At 32.6% G+C, this 15,162-nt stretch overlaps 2 protein-coding genes across 3 annotated transcripts; both read left to right on the top strand.

Moving 5' to 3' along the window:
* Nucleotides 1-1,030: 1,030 nt before the first annotated feature.
* On the top strand, nt 1,031-4,891 carry LOC108903177. The gene is made up of 7 exons (XM_018705265.1): nt 1,031-1,111; nt 1,202-1,342; nt 1,641-1,814; nt 3,084-3,407; nt 3,889-4,029; nt 4,203-4,376; nt 4,508-4,891. The coding sequence occupies exons 1-7, from the start codon at nt 1,061-1,063 to the stop codon at nt 4,781-4,783; spliced, it is 1,281 nt and encodes a 426-aa protein (XP_018560781.1). The 5' UTR covers nt 1,031-1,060; the 3' UTR covers nt 4,784-4,891.
* A 423-nt stretch (nt 4,892-5,314) lies between these two features.
* Nucleotides 5,315-14,509, top strand: LOC108903206 (GILT-like protein 1). 2 transcript variants are annotated; one of them, XM_018705305.2, is made up of 4 exons: nt 5,315-5,423; nt 10,987-11,124; nt 11,611-11,787; nt 14,165-14,509. In XM_018705305.2, the coding sequence occupies exons 1-4, from the start codon at nt 5,367-5,369 to the stop codon at nt 14,453-14,455; spliced, it is 663 nt and encodes a 220-aa protein (XP_018560821.1). In that variant the 5' UTR covers nt 5,315-5,366; the 3' UTR covers nt 14,456-14,509. The 2 variants fall into 2 exon arrangements, with proteins under 2 accessions (XP_018560821.1, XP_018560822.1); XM_018705306.2 differs by having other exon boundaries at nt 14,183-14,504.
* The last annotated feature ends 653 nt before the right edge of the window (nt 14,510-15,162 follow it).

Below are 15,162 nucleotides of genomic sequence, written 5' to 3'. Positions count from 1 at the left end.
TAAAAGGAAAATTTTATGCGAGAAATCGTTAATAAACAATTTTAAAGAAAGCTAAAAAAAAGATTTTTGATTTTTTTTTTACTTTTTTAATAAAATAATTTAGTAAAAACTTGAGAATTTAAGTACAATAAAGTTTATTAATATAATGTATACAATAGTGATAGAGTGTGTCCACGGATGGAGTTGACAAGAGGAGAAACTCCTTTGTTTTTGACTTTATCGAAAAATGTCACTCTATAAAAATTCTGCCCGTAGAAAAAATGAGACTGTCAAACAAACATCTTAGCTTAGATATACAGGCTGCTCATAAATTAAAAAAGCACGAAAATACTCAAGAGAGAAGTACCATTATTTATTATTTTTAAGAAAAAATTATGTTACTCCTTTTTCGCGTAGTAATTATCTGTAAAAATGTTAATCTTTATTCTAGACATAAATATTTTTTTTATCCAAAGCAGATAATCTAAAACATAATTAATACGATTAATAAGATATCAAAACTATATGTCTGATATAACTACAATAAATTTTAGGATTAATACACTGATCCATCTTATCTGAAAGGTTGAGTCTGTATAATCGTAACATATACAAAAATTATAGCCCATTGTAATGAATAAATTAACAATCATTGTAATAGGTTGCTGAATTTTGCAATTGCGTCAATAATTCAAAAATAATAATAGTTTATTGAACAATATCTAGTAATCATTGCCTTTAAGCACATACTGATTTTTTGGAAGTTACATTACCAAGTCCAATAGAGCAGTATACATTTTTCTTTAACAATATGAACTCTATAAAACATTTCTTTCCAAAAAATACGATTGTGAAAAATATTGTCTGTTGAGTAATTTGGATGTGGCCCTTTTTTTCATTTACTGCACTCCCTGGTTATATTTCCTTACCTGGTGCTTTATTATTCATTAATGTTTCATATCCACGATTCATCTAGATCAGTTTTAATCTTCTTTATACGCTGTGTAATAAATTTTACGGTTTACAATAAATTAAATTATCGATACTCAGTTGGTCGGCTGGCTGTCCTAGAGAAGACAACATGTGGAAGGGACTTCTAATGTTTGCAATCCTGTGCGTTTGTGGAAGCTCGGTATGTTAATTGATATTGAATATTTTTAATATACACTATAAAAATAATACAATTTGGTTATTCAGTTCGAACATTTTTCAACTTTTTTAGGCACAAAAAATCAAGATTTCCGTGTACTATGAAACGCTATGTTCCGACAGCGTAAGATATTTGGTCAATCAGTTCTATCCGGCCTATCAGAACCTTGCAGACAACATGGAAGTCGATCTAGTGGCATATGGCAAAGCTAATGTGAGTGTTTCATTTTTTTTCGTTAATCTGCTTTAAGGCTGCGATATTTCAAATTAAATTAATTTGTCATTTAGAGCTCACTGTTGATAACACAGATTATGATGTATTAAGAATTTTGTAATGGTTTTTATATTGTCATAAAAATAATTGGTTTTATTATTTAATAAAAATGGGTATGCTACGATTTAATACTAGTAGCATACAAAAAATGTAGAAAGAACAATGTATACTTATAAGCATTTGATAAACGAAATTAACTCACTAGCTTTGATTTCAGTTGATTCTTGTTAATTTTTAGGCAAGCAATGACTCGGGATCCTGGGAATTTGAATGTCAGCATGGCGAACTTGAATGCTATGAGAATAAAGTACATTCATGTGCCATAGAATTGTACCCCGTCAGTCAAAGTACAGAGTTTGTGATATGCTCGATGAATTCCACAGATGCAAGTTCAGACGCAAACAACGAAGAAGTAAGAGATTATATTTGTAACAATAAAAGCTGATAAGTATCACTAGATAATCAAATTTATAACCGATAAATCGATACTTCGACAGGTATCTACAAGATTTTTTAAGTTTCCAAAACCTACTTTTATCAATTTTTACAGATAAATAGAGTAAATAACGTCTGAAATACTATGTAACACCTTTTAATAAACCGGTGAATTCAAAAATACACTAATGGAAAAAATTAAGGGGTCAAAAAAATTTAAATTTTCAGCGATTTTTCAAATGGCTGTATCTTTGATAAAAATGGTCGTATTGGAGTAAAAAAAAAGCAATTTGAAGCTTGAAGGTTCTAATTTTTGGACCTTGCAAAAAAAAATTTTCAAGTAACACGTATCGCGCAATCGTAATGAATATCATGAAAAAAATTTTTCAAAATTTTTTTCGATACTATTTTTTGTGTACGGACTTGAAAAAAATTTTTCCAACTTAACCATCTTATGGATTAGATAGGTTGTTCATTTAGCTTCAATTTCTTTTTTTTTTGGTCTCGATACGACCATTTCTCGCTGAGCTATCGGACTTTGAATGAAAATGGATCATTTTCTCTTTGTTCATCGATATCTCAGAAACCAATGGTTGCACAGAAAATCGACGGTGGGTTTTAGAAACTTGAATGAATTCTCTACAAGGTCCTGGCACGGTTTTTTAGAATTTTTTTTTATCCTTAACATGACTGAAGAATCGAAAAAAATAGGACTTTTAGGGGTCTTCTAGAAAATCACGTGCCACATTGAGAATATTGGGAAAATGACTAACGTTAAGTGTGCTTTTTACAGGTCATTGTACCTCTAAAAGCCCTACAGAGTTTCAATTCGATCCATCAAGCCGTTTTTTTGTTTGCGCGATACGTGTTACTTGAAAAATTTTTTCTTTGCAAGATCCAAACCTTAGAAACTTCAAGCTTCAAATTGCTTTTTTTTTAGTCCAATACGACCATTTTTATCAAAGGTACAGCCATTTGAAAAATCGCAGAAAATTTAGATTTTTTTTTGACCTCTTAATTTTTTCCATTAGTGTATAATGAAATGAACCATTCGGCCATTCTCGTTCCGACGAATTAACTTTTCATTTCATGCGTATCATTAGAGGTTTAATTTTGTTGTTATTTTGGATTAATATAAGATGCACTCAATCGATCGATGAAGTGGCTGAATACCAAAAGAGAGTTACAACAATTTTATAACAATTTAATTGTTAATTTTCTGGTTTAACTTTTGATGTTATTTTAGTGTGCTACGTCTACCAACATCTCCTGGACGGTTTTGGAAGAGTGCCTCACCAGCGGCCAAGCTGACGAACTTCTTGCAGCTAATGGCAGGCGTACTGACAAATTGATCCCAGACATAATCAATTTTGTACCCACCATAGTCTTCAACGACGTCTTCAGTGCACAACTTCAAAGCATATCGCTCACGAACTTCGAAGACACGTTGGTGTTTCTCTTGGAGCAAATCCAATGCGGGTTTTGCCAGTTTAATGGGTCTAATTTAGCAGTAGGTTCTGGAAAGTTTGTTCTTGGTGTCAGTGTATTGCTAATACTACTTCAAAAATGTACTTTAATATAACGAGAAACGAACTGTAATTAGGGTTTTTAAAATAAAATATTGTTGTCCAGAATTGTCTGAAAGTTACGTCGTATTATTACCAGTATTGTTAACATTCATTCATTTCATTTGAAATGAAAAACAAAGAATTCTGATTTGAGTCATTCGATTGAAACTATTTAATCACAAACGGTACAACTGCATCTGTTTTGTTCTCTTATCATGTAACAGCGTCAGCGTGTAAGTCATATAGCGACGCCCACTTTTTCACGGTTATTTTCCTGAGTACTTAAACCGTTTATTATTTTTTTGAAGCCTTCAAGATGTGGAACGGTTTGAGTGTAATAATTTTTATATTCGGATTTCAAGAAGTATTTGTAAGTACTTTTGTTTTATGTTAAAATATCTTATTACCACGCTTAATAGTGAGTTAAATGAAACTCGATATTTTTACCCCGTGACTCAGTAGGTTTATTTAATGATTTTTTAGGTTCAAACTGTGAAAGTGTCAGTGTTTTATGAAGCCCTGTGCCCAGATAGTATCGAGTTTATAGACAAACAGCTATTTCCCACGTATAAGTATATTGGAAACGATATAAAAGTGGATCTAGTACCATTTGGGAATGCAAAGGTAACACATAATTCTTGATCGCTTTGATTGATCGGTACTGAAAGCGTTATAAAAAAAGTGGACTCCGTGTTACGGTCTCTAGCGTGGCACCTTAAGTATTTATAAAACCGGTTTAATTTTAATATATCCAGACTAAATCTTTTTTTACAACTTTATTAATACTACTTTCATAGGTTACTAATACAAGTGGGCAACTGAAATTCGTGTGCCAGCATGGTCCGAGTGAATGTTATGGGAATAAGATACATTCGTGCGCTATACGTCTTTATTCAATTGAAGAGAGCACTGAATTTGTGTACTGCAGCATGGAATCTGTCGATCCTAGCTCCAATGAAAATTTGGAAAAGGTAATTATTTATTAGTTTTTGTGAAATGGACCCATTATTTATCACGAGACAAACAGCATGGACTGTTGGAAACTGTTTCGGAACAAAGCTACTGAATTTAACAAGTATAATGAGTTCTTTTTTCATTTTAGTGCGCCAACAGCAGCGATATATCATGGGCATCTCTGCAAACATGCTTCCAGAGCGGTCAAGCCGATATACTCCTGGAAAAGAACGGCATTCGAACCAAAAATGTCGAACCAGCTATAAAATTCATCCCTACAGTAATTTTCAATGATCGCTATAATGAAACTCTGCAAAATGAAGCTCTTGAGGATTTTATGGCCGTGGTATGCCAATTTCTCGAATATAAGCCGGCACCTTGCAGGAAATATGTTTACGGTAAAATAGAAGTCAAATTGGTGTAGACAGCTTTAAAATCATTTGTACCTATTTTGTAGTACTTATAGAATTTGCAATATTTGTTGTAAATAATTATTTGCAATAATATTTTAATAAAGAGTTTGTTCATTTAAGTTTAAAAAATCGTATACCTAATTTCAAGCAAAATGCGATTTGATTTACGTTACGAACAAAAAGCAAATAAAGAGAAATCTTCATGTCACATTAAGATCACTATGTTAATATGCCTTATTGTATTAAATAATCTATATTTACTTAATCTATTGTGTTTCTTGACTTAACATGGCTATGTTTGGCGTTTAAGCAGAAATGGGTAGGTATGTATCATGTGTATTTTATAAATAAATACGTATTTGCTTTTTTCGTTGAAATTTTAGAGAGATAAAAATTTAAGTTGAAGTTTGAATTGAACTTATAAAATTCCAGCATTTGTAATGCCAGTTAATTTGGTCTAACCGTGAAACGTAGGCCTCTTAATCGGTCCCCAAAGACACACGTGTATTTGTGTGCTGTGCTAATATAACAATATAATAATGTTGTTCCCTAAGTCCATTCCATATTCAAATCTCGAATGGTGAGGACGATAGTATGAGTGCAGCTTCCATGTTTTCTGCGGCCGTTATTTTGGCCGTTTTTAGTGTAACGGTGAGTTTTACGTTTGATTTACTTGAATAACCGGCAGGTATTTATTCTAAAGGTCGACTAATGTTAACAGTCGTTTTTCTTGAATAATTAGTACTTCTATTTATAGATTTTTTATGTTTTAGTTAATGTGCATTGTTAAATAATGTTCAATTATATGCATAAAGAGAAATATAGATATTTTAACGTTTATTGTAACTACCATATTTTTATGAAAACGTTAAAACATGTATGTAAATTTTAAATTTAGTAAAAGTACACGTACCTACATTTGTACTTACTGAAAATTTTGTGCGAATCAAAAATACAGTGCAGATCACTAACTCGAAACTTTTTTTTTTGAAGAGAAATTTATAATCGTGTCTGTTTTTCGAAAAATTTTTAATGTTTCCTTTGATATAACTTTTTCTATTATGAGAATCCAAAAGTAAGTGAGATGTGGTAGGTACCCATATTTAGTATTATAAAAATTTCAAAAGACTCAGTTTTTTAACAATGTTGAAGGTTATATTTTTAGCATGAAAGTTATCTACAAGTTATCTCTACTAAAGTAATAAAAATTATCTCCGCTTGGGAAGACGTTAATGTATTGTCTATTTTGTTATGTCGGGGTTCTCTGAATTTAAAAATAACTTTTAAGTGATAATTTTAAGTTCCATCTAGTCTAGCGAACAATCTTTATAAGAAATAAAAGCGTAAATAATATGAGAAATCCCAATAGCCAGTGACAATATATGTACAGGGTATCTTCAAAAGTTATTGACAAAATTATGTTTGTGTTTTTAGAAATAGTACCCTTCTGCTCTTATCTCGGTTGTGTTTTTGCATACATTCTAGTCCAATAAAATGGGACTTTAAATCGCAGTTTTGATCAACTTGCTTGAATTTACAATAACAATATGTGACAGTAATAAATCATTTTTATAAGAAATTTTATTTAATTTTTTTTTCGCAAATGGCTGAAGGTTGAAAAAACATATTGTCATTTATTGTTATTAAACTAATTATATTAAAAACTTAGGCAAGTTCACCAAAATTGCGATTTCAAGACCCATTTAATTGGACTATTAACGAAAAACGAATTTAGAGTTAAACAAAGATAATTACGCTTATCATTGTACGTTATCCAACTTCATGTTCAATATACAGGGTAGCCCATCGAAAACGTACCGCAAGGCGTTACAGGGTAGTAAAGAGCTTTGCGGCAAAATCCAAAAACAGGTCAAATTTGTTTCTGAGGGGGACAACTTTTGGCTCAAAAAGCATACCAAAATCTTCAACCCCCTAAGTGGGGGTGCTATCCCCTAAATTTTTTCAAATGGGAATGGGGGTCAAGTGGGGGGTCATTAGAAAGGGCTTTTAATTCTCTATACATCGATTCTTACTTTTTGAAAATCGATTCATTATTTTAGAAAATATGCAGCTTTGAAAATACGAACAATATTTTTGACGAGAAATGCGAAAATCGATTTAATTTTACTTCAAAACTTACGGTATTAGTCAAGTAAATGCTGAAAATGTTGTCCGCCAACTTGCATACAATGATACAGGTTGTCTTCAAACCGTTGTCGAACATTCTGGAGCACTTGCGGTGTTACTTCGCGACATACATTAATGATTCGTCCTCGCAGATCTTCCAAGGTATCAGGTGGAGTGCTGTAAACTTTGCTTTTAATGTGCCCCCAGAGAAAGAAATCTAAAGGATTTAAGTCGGGTGACCGAGGGGGCCACTCAATTGCACCTCTTCGTCCTATCCAGCGTCCTGGAAACGTCTCATTTAGGTAATTGCGCACATTGAGCGAGTAATGTGGAGGAGCTCCGTCTTGCTGGAAAATCAGTTCGTGTTCATTGTAAGCAGGGTCGTCCTCTATGATATTTGTTAGAGCTGGGTCGATGACATTTTGTAGTAAATCCAAGTACATATCGCCTGTCAAATTTCCAGGAAGGAAAAAAGGACCTACAATGGAATTTCCAAAAATACCTGCCCATACATTCAACTTCTGGGGGTGTTGGGAGTGTGTCTCATGGAAAATCCTTGGATTGGTATCAGCCCAGTAACGACAATTATGGCGATTCACTAAACCATTCAAGAAGAACGTACACTCGTCCGAAAAACACACATTAAAGAGGAAATTATCGTTTATCGCTCGTTCAGTCATTATTTCGCAAAATTGCAAACGACGATCAAAATCGTCTTCATTTAGCTCTTGCACTAGCCGAATCTTATAAGGATGGAATTTGTATTTTTTTAATATTCGTTGGACACTTGTACGACTCACTCCTGTCGCAGTAGCCAATTGCATTGTACTCAGCGTACTATCCATTGCCACTTGCCCCAATACCGCTATTTCCGTAGGTTCATTTAGTACCGGATTTTCAACCTGCCTCTTTTTGTTATGAACGGAGCCAGTTTCGCGAAATTTGGCCACCAATTCGCGAACAATTTTTCCAGACGCATGTTTCTCAGGATGCCGTTGGTTGAACAGTTCGGCGACCCGATTTCCGCATTCATTGTTTTTGAAAAAAAGCTCAATAATTTCTACTCTTTCTGGAATTGAGTACACCATAATTAATCAATTTAAAAGACTCGGCAGTATTGGTACTCTTCAACTACAAGTCACAAGACAGTTATCTAGCAACTTCTTGTGGCCTATCTAAATACGAAACAAAAAGCGGACAATTTTTTGCTCACCAAAATCAGGCTAAAGAATTCGCAAATCAAAAAAAAAACAGCGAATTCTTTTGAAGGAATTTACCAAGCTAATACCGTAAGTTTTGAAGTAAAATTAAATCGATTTTCGCATTTCTCGTCAAAAATATTGTTCGTATTTTCAAAGCTGCATATTTTCTAAAATAATGGATCGATTTTCAAAAAGTAAGAATCGATGTATAGAGAATTAAAAGCCCTTTCTAATGACCCCCCACTTGACCCCCATTCCCATTTAAAAAAAATTGGGGGATGGCACCCCCACTTAGGAGGTTGAAGATTTTACTATGCTTTTTGCGGCAAAAGTTGTCCCCCTCAGAAGCAAACTTTACCTGTTTTTGGATTTTGCCGAAAAGTTCATTACTACCCTGTAATGCCTTGCGGTACGTTTTCGATGGGCTACCCTGTATGTAAATTGACATGTTATTTGTGGAGATATTGCACGGTTCGGTTTTCCCTTTATTAGCAGTTATGACCATATTTATTATTTTAATAAGTTGTATTTGTAATTAAACATACATAAGTTCCCTGAAAGCGACTTTATTTTATTTGATTCCCAGAATAATAAACATGCAAATAACATTATCAGCTATTTTGCATGTACTCGTATATTACAGTTATAAAATTGTGAACATTTATCTGTTATACAGGGAGTTTCCTAATTATGTGTAGAAAATTTAAAGACCCTCTGTTGTTAAAATGAAGGTAATTTGATTAAATAAATAAGGGTCAGGTCTCAAGGCGGTCATTTTCGAGATATAGAGCTTCTAAAATAAAAAAATAATCAGTTTAACATTTTATGTTAATGAACCGTTTGAGATATTTTTAATAAATTTGAAAAAACTCAGCATGATCGGTAGTTTTGCATTACCGACAAAGAATGTGGTGTTTTGCGTTCTACAGGGTGTATTTAAATGGAGGGGCACAAATGATACCAGAGATTCTTTGGGTGAAAATAAGTCGATTTAACCTAACATACCTATATCCCAAGTCGCATAATAAAAAAGATACAGGGTGTCATAATCAAAAATAGAAAATGGTTTTTCTTTAATAATTTCTATAATTTTGATTAGAAAGAAATGTTTCAAATTTTCAACAGAGAGGTTTTTTAATGAAGGAAAAAATAATATAATAATGCTTTTTGAGTGTCGAGTACGAACGCATTAATTGTGTTTCTGTATTTTAAAATTCGACCAAAAGGGGGCACAGAAATCAACTGAGATAACATTATTTTTCCTGTTTTAAATTTACTTTACTCTTTTTGCGTATTATTTTAGCATGTATGAATACACTTGTTGCATGATTTCTATTTAATTGTTTTTTCTGTGTCTTTATTAAAAAACAAATTTTCTTGTGCATGTGAAATTATTTAAACCCTGCCTTTTTTTTAGTTTAATAATAAATTATTAGAAAAAAGAACATAATAACTAAAACCAAGAGTCAATTAACAACAGTCAATAGATAATAAGATTAAGAGAAACAATTGGCGGATAATAAAAAAAACAAGATTTTTTAAAGTAAATTCGAAGTAATTTCCATTTTCCTGTAAACATAGTCTAATTCTACGATTAAAATTACGACGAACTCTTAAAAAATATGTATGTCATTCTTTATTTCCTTAGCTGCTGCAAAAATTCTCCATATTATCAATAAGGTTGGAATAAACAACATGTTTTAAGTGACCCCATAAAAAATAGTCCATGGGTGTGAGATCCGATGATCGCGCAGGCCATTTGACTGACTCCCAGGAAAATTTGAGCAGGAACTCCGTCATGTGCGTACCACATGTTTTCATGGATAGCTAGTGGCACGTCTTTAAGCAATATTGGGAGTTGCTCATTCAAATATCTCAAATATTCGGCTCCACCGAGTCGCAAGGAAGAATAAACGGACCAATAAGATGCTGCTACAAGCTGCCCATACATTTAAACTAAAATTATGTTGAAATTTGGATGTACAAACTTGGTGAGGATTCTCGTCAAACCATGAGTGATTATTGTGATGGTTCACTAAACCATGTCTTTGAAATGACGCTTCATAACTAAATAAAATACTGGATAAAATATTTCTGTTTTCCCTTGAAATGTTCTTATACCATTGACAAAAATCTACCCTGTTAGGTAAATCCGCAGCAGTCAATTCCTGCACAGGTTGTAGATGGTAGGGGTATAAAAAATTATCATTCGCAATTTTTAAACAGTTTTTGAAAAACAGTTTTTATTTTTCATTTTGACACCTTGTATCTTTTTTATTATGCGACTTAGGATATATGTATGTTAGGTTAAATCGACTTATGTTCACCCAAGGAATCTCTGATATCATTTGTATCCTTTCATTTAAATACACCTTATATAAATGTGTCACTCCAAGAGTTTTTTACCTGCTATCCACACAAATATGTGAAATCTGTAGAAACAGAAAAAAAAACCGTACCCATTTATATAAATAATAAATAGAAGAACCACAGTTTATAACATTTTAACTTTTAAAATTAGAATTAACTTTAAAATTTAAAATATGTGAATAACATCGTATATCCCCTCAGTTTTTCAAAACACCGATTTTCAGATATCCGGTTTTGGCCATTATTCGAGTAAGCGATTATTCGGTTATTCGAATAACTGGGTTTAGTTAGAATATCCGCTTTTAACCACTATTCGGTTAACCGGTTTTATCTGAAATCGGCTTTTACGGAACCAGGTTAGCCGGTGTCACTTTTTTCCGGTTTTGCTAGCACTAGTAAAGATCCATTGGCCCAACTGTACTTTCCTGAATTTTCCGCACGTACTTCGAAAAAGCTCTGTATAAATGAATGAATCAATATTTACGTTTGTCTCAATAACCTTATGTTTGTTTCAGCACGCCGTAAACGTTTCTGTGTATTACGAAAGTCTTTGTCCAGACAGTGTCGAATTCATCGCCCGTCAACTGGCTCCTCACTACTCAGAAATTTCAAAGTACGTGGACCTCGAGTTGGTGCCTTATGGCAAAGCAGCTGTAAGAACTATTTCAGGTTTTCAAGGTGGCAAGCCACGAAGTTGTTAGTTCACTGTCCTTTTAGAATATTTTAAGTCTCAGTCTTGATTCTGCTGCACTTTCACTCACTCAAAAACTGGAAGGTCAAATTCCCACACTTAAAGTCCAATAAAAATTTGAGAAAGAGTAGAGTTCTAACACAGCGTATCTAAACCAGCAGTTTCGGTCTCTTGTATCCACCTTGATCTAACTCAGCCATTTTCGGTGTTTTCAGAATGTTCATCTGAAACTAAATCTGTTTATTATACACAACTCTGCATATTGAAAACGACGCACAGCCTTCTATGCGCGTCTTGCGATTTCCGCTCATCTGAATTTGCTGGTTTGCATATGCTGCGGCTCTAACATAAATTTTCATTACAATCAACTATAAAATAAGTAGGCTTTTGATCTAAGTGTGACATCTATTAGTAAACGTGATGCTTATACTCTCTCAACCGTTTACAGCATAGCAAAACAAACGGAGTGTGGCAGTTCTCCTGCCAACATGGCCCAAATGAGTGCAAAGGAAACAAGTACCAGTCCTGCGCGTTGTCGCAGAAGGCCGGGTCAGAGACTGACGTCAGTTTCGTGAATTGCGTCATGAGGAGCCGATCTGCGTCTCACATAAGTAGAACAGAATATGTGAGTATAAAAATTATTGTAATCAAACCACCGCATCTAAACATAATTTTCACTAAAAAAATTGAATACATTGATATTTAAATTAAAATTTAAAGAGAATATAAATCAAGTCTGAGTAAAAAATGACTCAATAATAGTTAAATTTAGAGAAAAAATCAACTCTTAATTGGTTTTACATACTCAGAATAGTCAAAAGTCACTCACTTGATAGCAGAAACTCGGATTTGAGTAAATTTCACTTCTATTGCAATAGTTTCCCTCATAAAACTTTAATTGTACTCATACTAATAGTGTGATCATTTTACTCATTTGGGTGTCTACAGAAATTGATACTCTAGTGAGTAAAATTGAGTAAATTTTTTTTAAAGTTTACAGATAGCGTAGTTACGCTGTGATTAACAACACTTGCGTAAAATTAATATTAAACATCTGTTAAAAATACAAACACGATTTTGGCTTACTGAAAGTTAGGCCAAAATCTATACACAATACGGTGCAATATTGGTTGCCTAAGCTCGGTGGTCACGTAGCTTAATCATTTATGAAGNCAATCGAAATTTCTCACGTCAAAATATCTGCTTTTGTAAAAACGTCGGTGGGCTTTTTCTTCGTTGAAATCTCTACTTTCTGATGGTGTTTTTTCTCAGGAAATGCAAAGAAACAAAAGAAGATTCTACAACTTTCTCAAAATATTGTAGATGTCTTATTAAATATTAACTTTATTAAACTTATTTGGTTGTTAATTATAATAGTATATTTCGACTTGTAATTTTTTTGTTTAAAATGTAACATGGAATCTTACGTTTTTCGAGTAATTAAAGTGTAAATTTTAATAAATAGCTCGAAATTGTACATAATGATTAGAAAAAATTTTTCGGATTCTAGTTCGTTTCTTCTTTCATCCTACTATATTTTTTTTCACTTTTTACCATTTTTGAAGGCTTAAGCACTGGTCTATAAGGGAAATACAGCCCCTTGAAGGCATAATTCAGGACACAAGTTTTTATTTCATAACTTCAAAATGGTTTAATATTAAATCACGAAATTTTGGGGTTATATTACTATTTATATGCTTATTAATCAATAAAATATACAAATCAAAATTTGCTATAGGGGCCTAAGAAAATGTGACATCATGAGGCAAATTTTACAATTTTTTTTTTGTATGCATTTTTTTCTACTTCCTGAACCGAAAATATGAAAATTTATCATATTTTGCATGAAAAAGGTACTTTTATTAGATTTTAATATCATGAGGCGTTTTCTAGTAAAATCCATTTCAATAATTCATTACTTGCTCAAAAATTCCTACTGCAAAATAAATGCATCAAATTGTGCCATAAGAAAATTACTATTTTTATTTAATTTTCCTTGTGTAGGTACTATTATTATCGTTATTGTAGTTGTTATGTAACTGTTATTAAGTTCGGGTTTAATATCACAGTTAAGTAGATAGTTTTGTAGTAAACAGTAACATAAATAATTTTGAATAATAAAATGTTATTACTATTATTATATCTGAAAATCAAAAAATACCAAAAAAAGACCAATGAAACATAACACTTTTATTGCAAATATAGTTTCACCGTTAAAGATAATATTGCATTATAGGATAGGCTACAGATATAATACCTAATTTAGTTTATTCTATGTTTATTACAGTATCTAAATTCAAATTTCTTAGATTGGAATATTGAGTAGGTAATCTAATCAGTAACTGACATATACTTGACAGCTTTGTTAAGTGTTATAAATAGTAATTTTCTCATGGCACAATTTGAAACATTTATTTTCAGCAGGCATTCTTGAGCATGTAATGAATTATTGAAATGAATTTTACTAGAAAACGGCTCGTGCTATTAAAATCTAACAAGAGTAACTTTTTTATGCAAAATTTGATAAATTTTCATAAGTTCGGTTCAGGAAGTGGAAAAGATGTCGTACAAAAAAAATTGTAAAATTTGACCGATGGTCCCGCATTTTCTTACGCCCATGTAGCAAATTTTGATTTGTATATTATGCCGATTATTAAGCACATAAATAGTAATGGAACTTCAAAATTTCGCGACTTAATATTAAATCGTTTTAAAGTTATGTAATATAAACTGTTTCCTGAGTTACCCATTCAATGGGCTGTATCTCCCTTAGGGGCCGTCACTGACAAAAACTCTACTAAGGTTTTCATCATATTTCATCATGTTTTACTTACTGAATACTTATTTCGTTAACACCTTGTATACAATGTTTTGTTCTGTGCTGGATATGATCACTAAACTTTGTAATATAAAATCAACTACCCCCCTTGCCCCTCCTATACACGCCCTAAACTCTTTACAACAACTAATTTGACTTACATCAAAGATCATTGTATTTACAGTCGCAATTTTTCTCTCAGTGCGCTAGGAGGTACAATTTGGATGTCCAAAAGATAAACTCCTGCGCCACTTCGGCCGAAGGCGACCAACTGCTAGCTGCCAATGGCGACAAGACTCCATCAATCGCCTTTGTGCCCACAGTGGTGTACGATGGCGTTTTCGACCAACAGACCCAGGAGCAATCCTTGATAGACTTCGTGGCAGTGGTGTGCAGTAAAATTAACGAAACCAAGCCTTCCGTATGCGATAAAAAGGAATTGCCTAGGATTAATAATATTTGGAATATATTTTGAATATTCTCGTTTAGTTTGTTTTATATTTTCGTAAAATGTATTATACTTCTTTTACAGTTATTCTCTCCAATTCTTTTGTGGTGCGAAGTTATTGTTAAAACAGTGAAATTTTGCTAAAACATCCTCCATTATTTAATCCTCTAAATAACAATGACATAAGTCCGAGGCAAAATTAAATTTTAAAATTATACCAAGCTTGTCTTTAAAAAAGTACTTGCTATATTTTAATATTTTTTCGATAACTGCAAATGTTTCATTTTTTTTTATTAATGCCAAATATCTGAGCATTTATAAAGACTATTGTTTCTATAACGAGGCAAGGCTATGCCCTATCACAGACAAAATAGCTGTCGCCACAGACCGCTCCTGGAATAGGCCAGCAGTTTTAAATTTCCGAATTGCCGGTAGAGTACGCCACCAGCAGAATTTTAGGAAGAATCAAATACAGCGGCCCGCATATCTAAACGTATCCTAGCAACATATAAACAAGACTTTGGTAATGTTGCCAGGCGTACTTACGGATTTCTTTTGTACACTTTTTTTTATCAATATCTGTTTTTTGCGTTACTGTATTTACTTAAATGTATGATGTAGGTATTGATAAAAATGTTTTTAAAGAATCAACGAATATCTATGTATGTATCATATGATATTCTGCAGTGGTGTTACAATTAAGTTATTTAATCATAATTTCGTTAATTAGCTAC

The sequence above is a fragment of the Anoplophora glabripennis genome, unplaced genomic scaffold (genome assembly GCF_000390285.2).
Source record: "Anoplophora glabripennis isolate ALB-LARVAE unplaced genomic scaffold, Agla_2.0 scaffold105, whole genome shotgun sequence".
Taxonomy (NCBI): Eukaryota; Metazoa; Arthropoda; class Insecta; order Coleoptera; family Cerambycidae; genus Anoplophora; species Anoplophora glabripennis.
Note: the sequence above shows the minus strand (reverse complement) of the source record. Positions and strands in the feature narration are given on the sequence as shown.

Bases quoted from the DNA above. Each gene is read 5' to 3' on its own strand.
- LOC108903177 (XM_018705265.1), top strand. From the start codon at position 1,061: ATGTGGAAGGGACTTCTAATGTTTGCAATCCTGTGCGTTTGTGGAAGC. The intron at 1,343-1,640 runs GTGAGTGTTTCA...GTTAATTTTTAG, and splicing joins TGGCATATGGCAAAGCTAAT to GCAAGCAATGACTCGGGATC. The intron at 3,408-3,888 runs ACTTTAATATAA...ATGATTTTTTAG, and splicing joins TAATACTACTTCAAAAATGT to GTTCAAACTGTGAAAGTGTC.
- LOC108903206 (XM_018705305.2), top strand. From the start codon at position 5,367: ATGAGTGCAGCTTCCATGTTTTCTGCGGCCGTTATTTTGGCCGTTTTT. The intron at 5,424-10,986 runs GTGAGTTTTACG...TGTTTGTTTCAG, and splicing joins TGGCCGTTTTTAGTGTAACG to CACGCCGTAAACGTTTCTGT. The intron at 11,788-14,164 runs GTGAGTATAAAA...TTGTATTTACAG, and splicing joins ACATAAGTAGAACAGAATAT to TCGCAATTTTTCTCTCAGTG.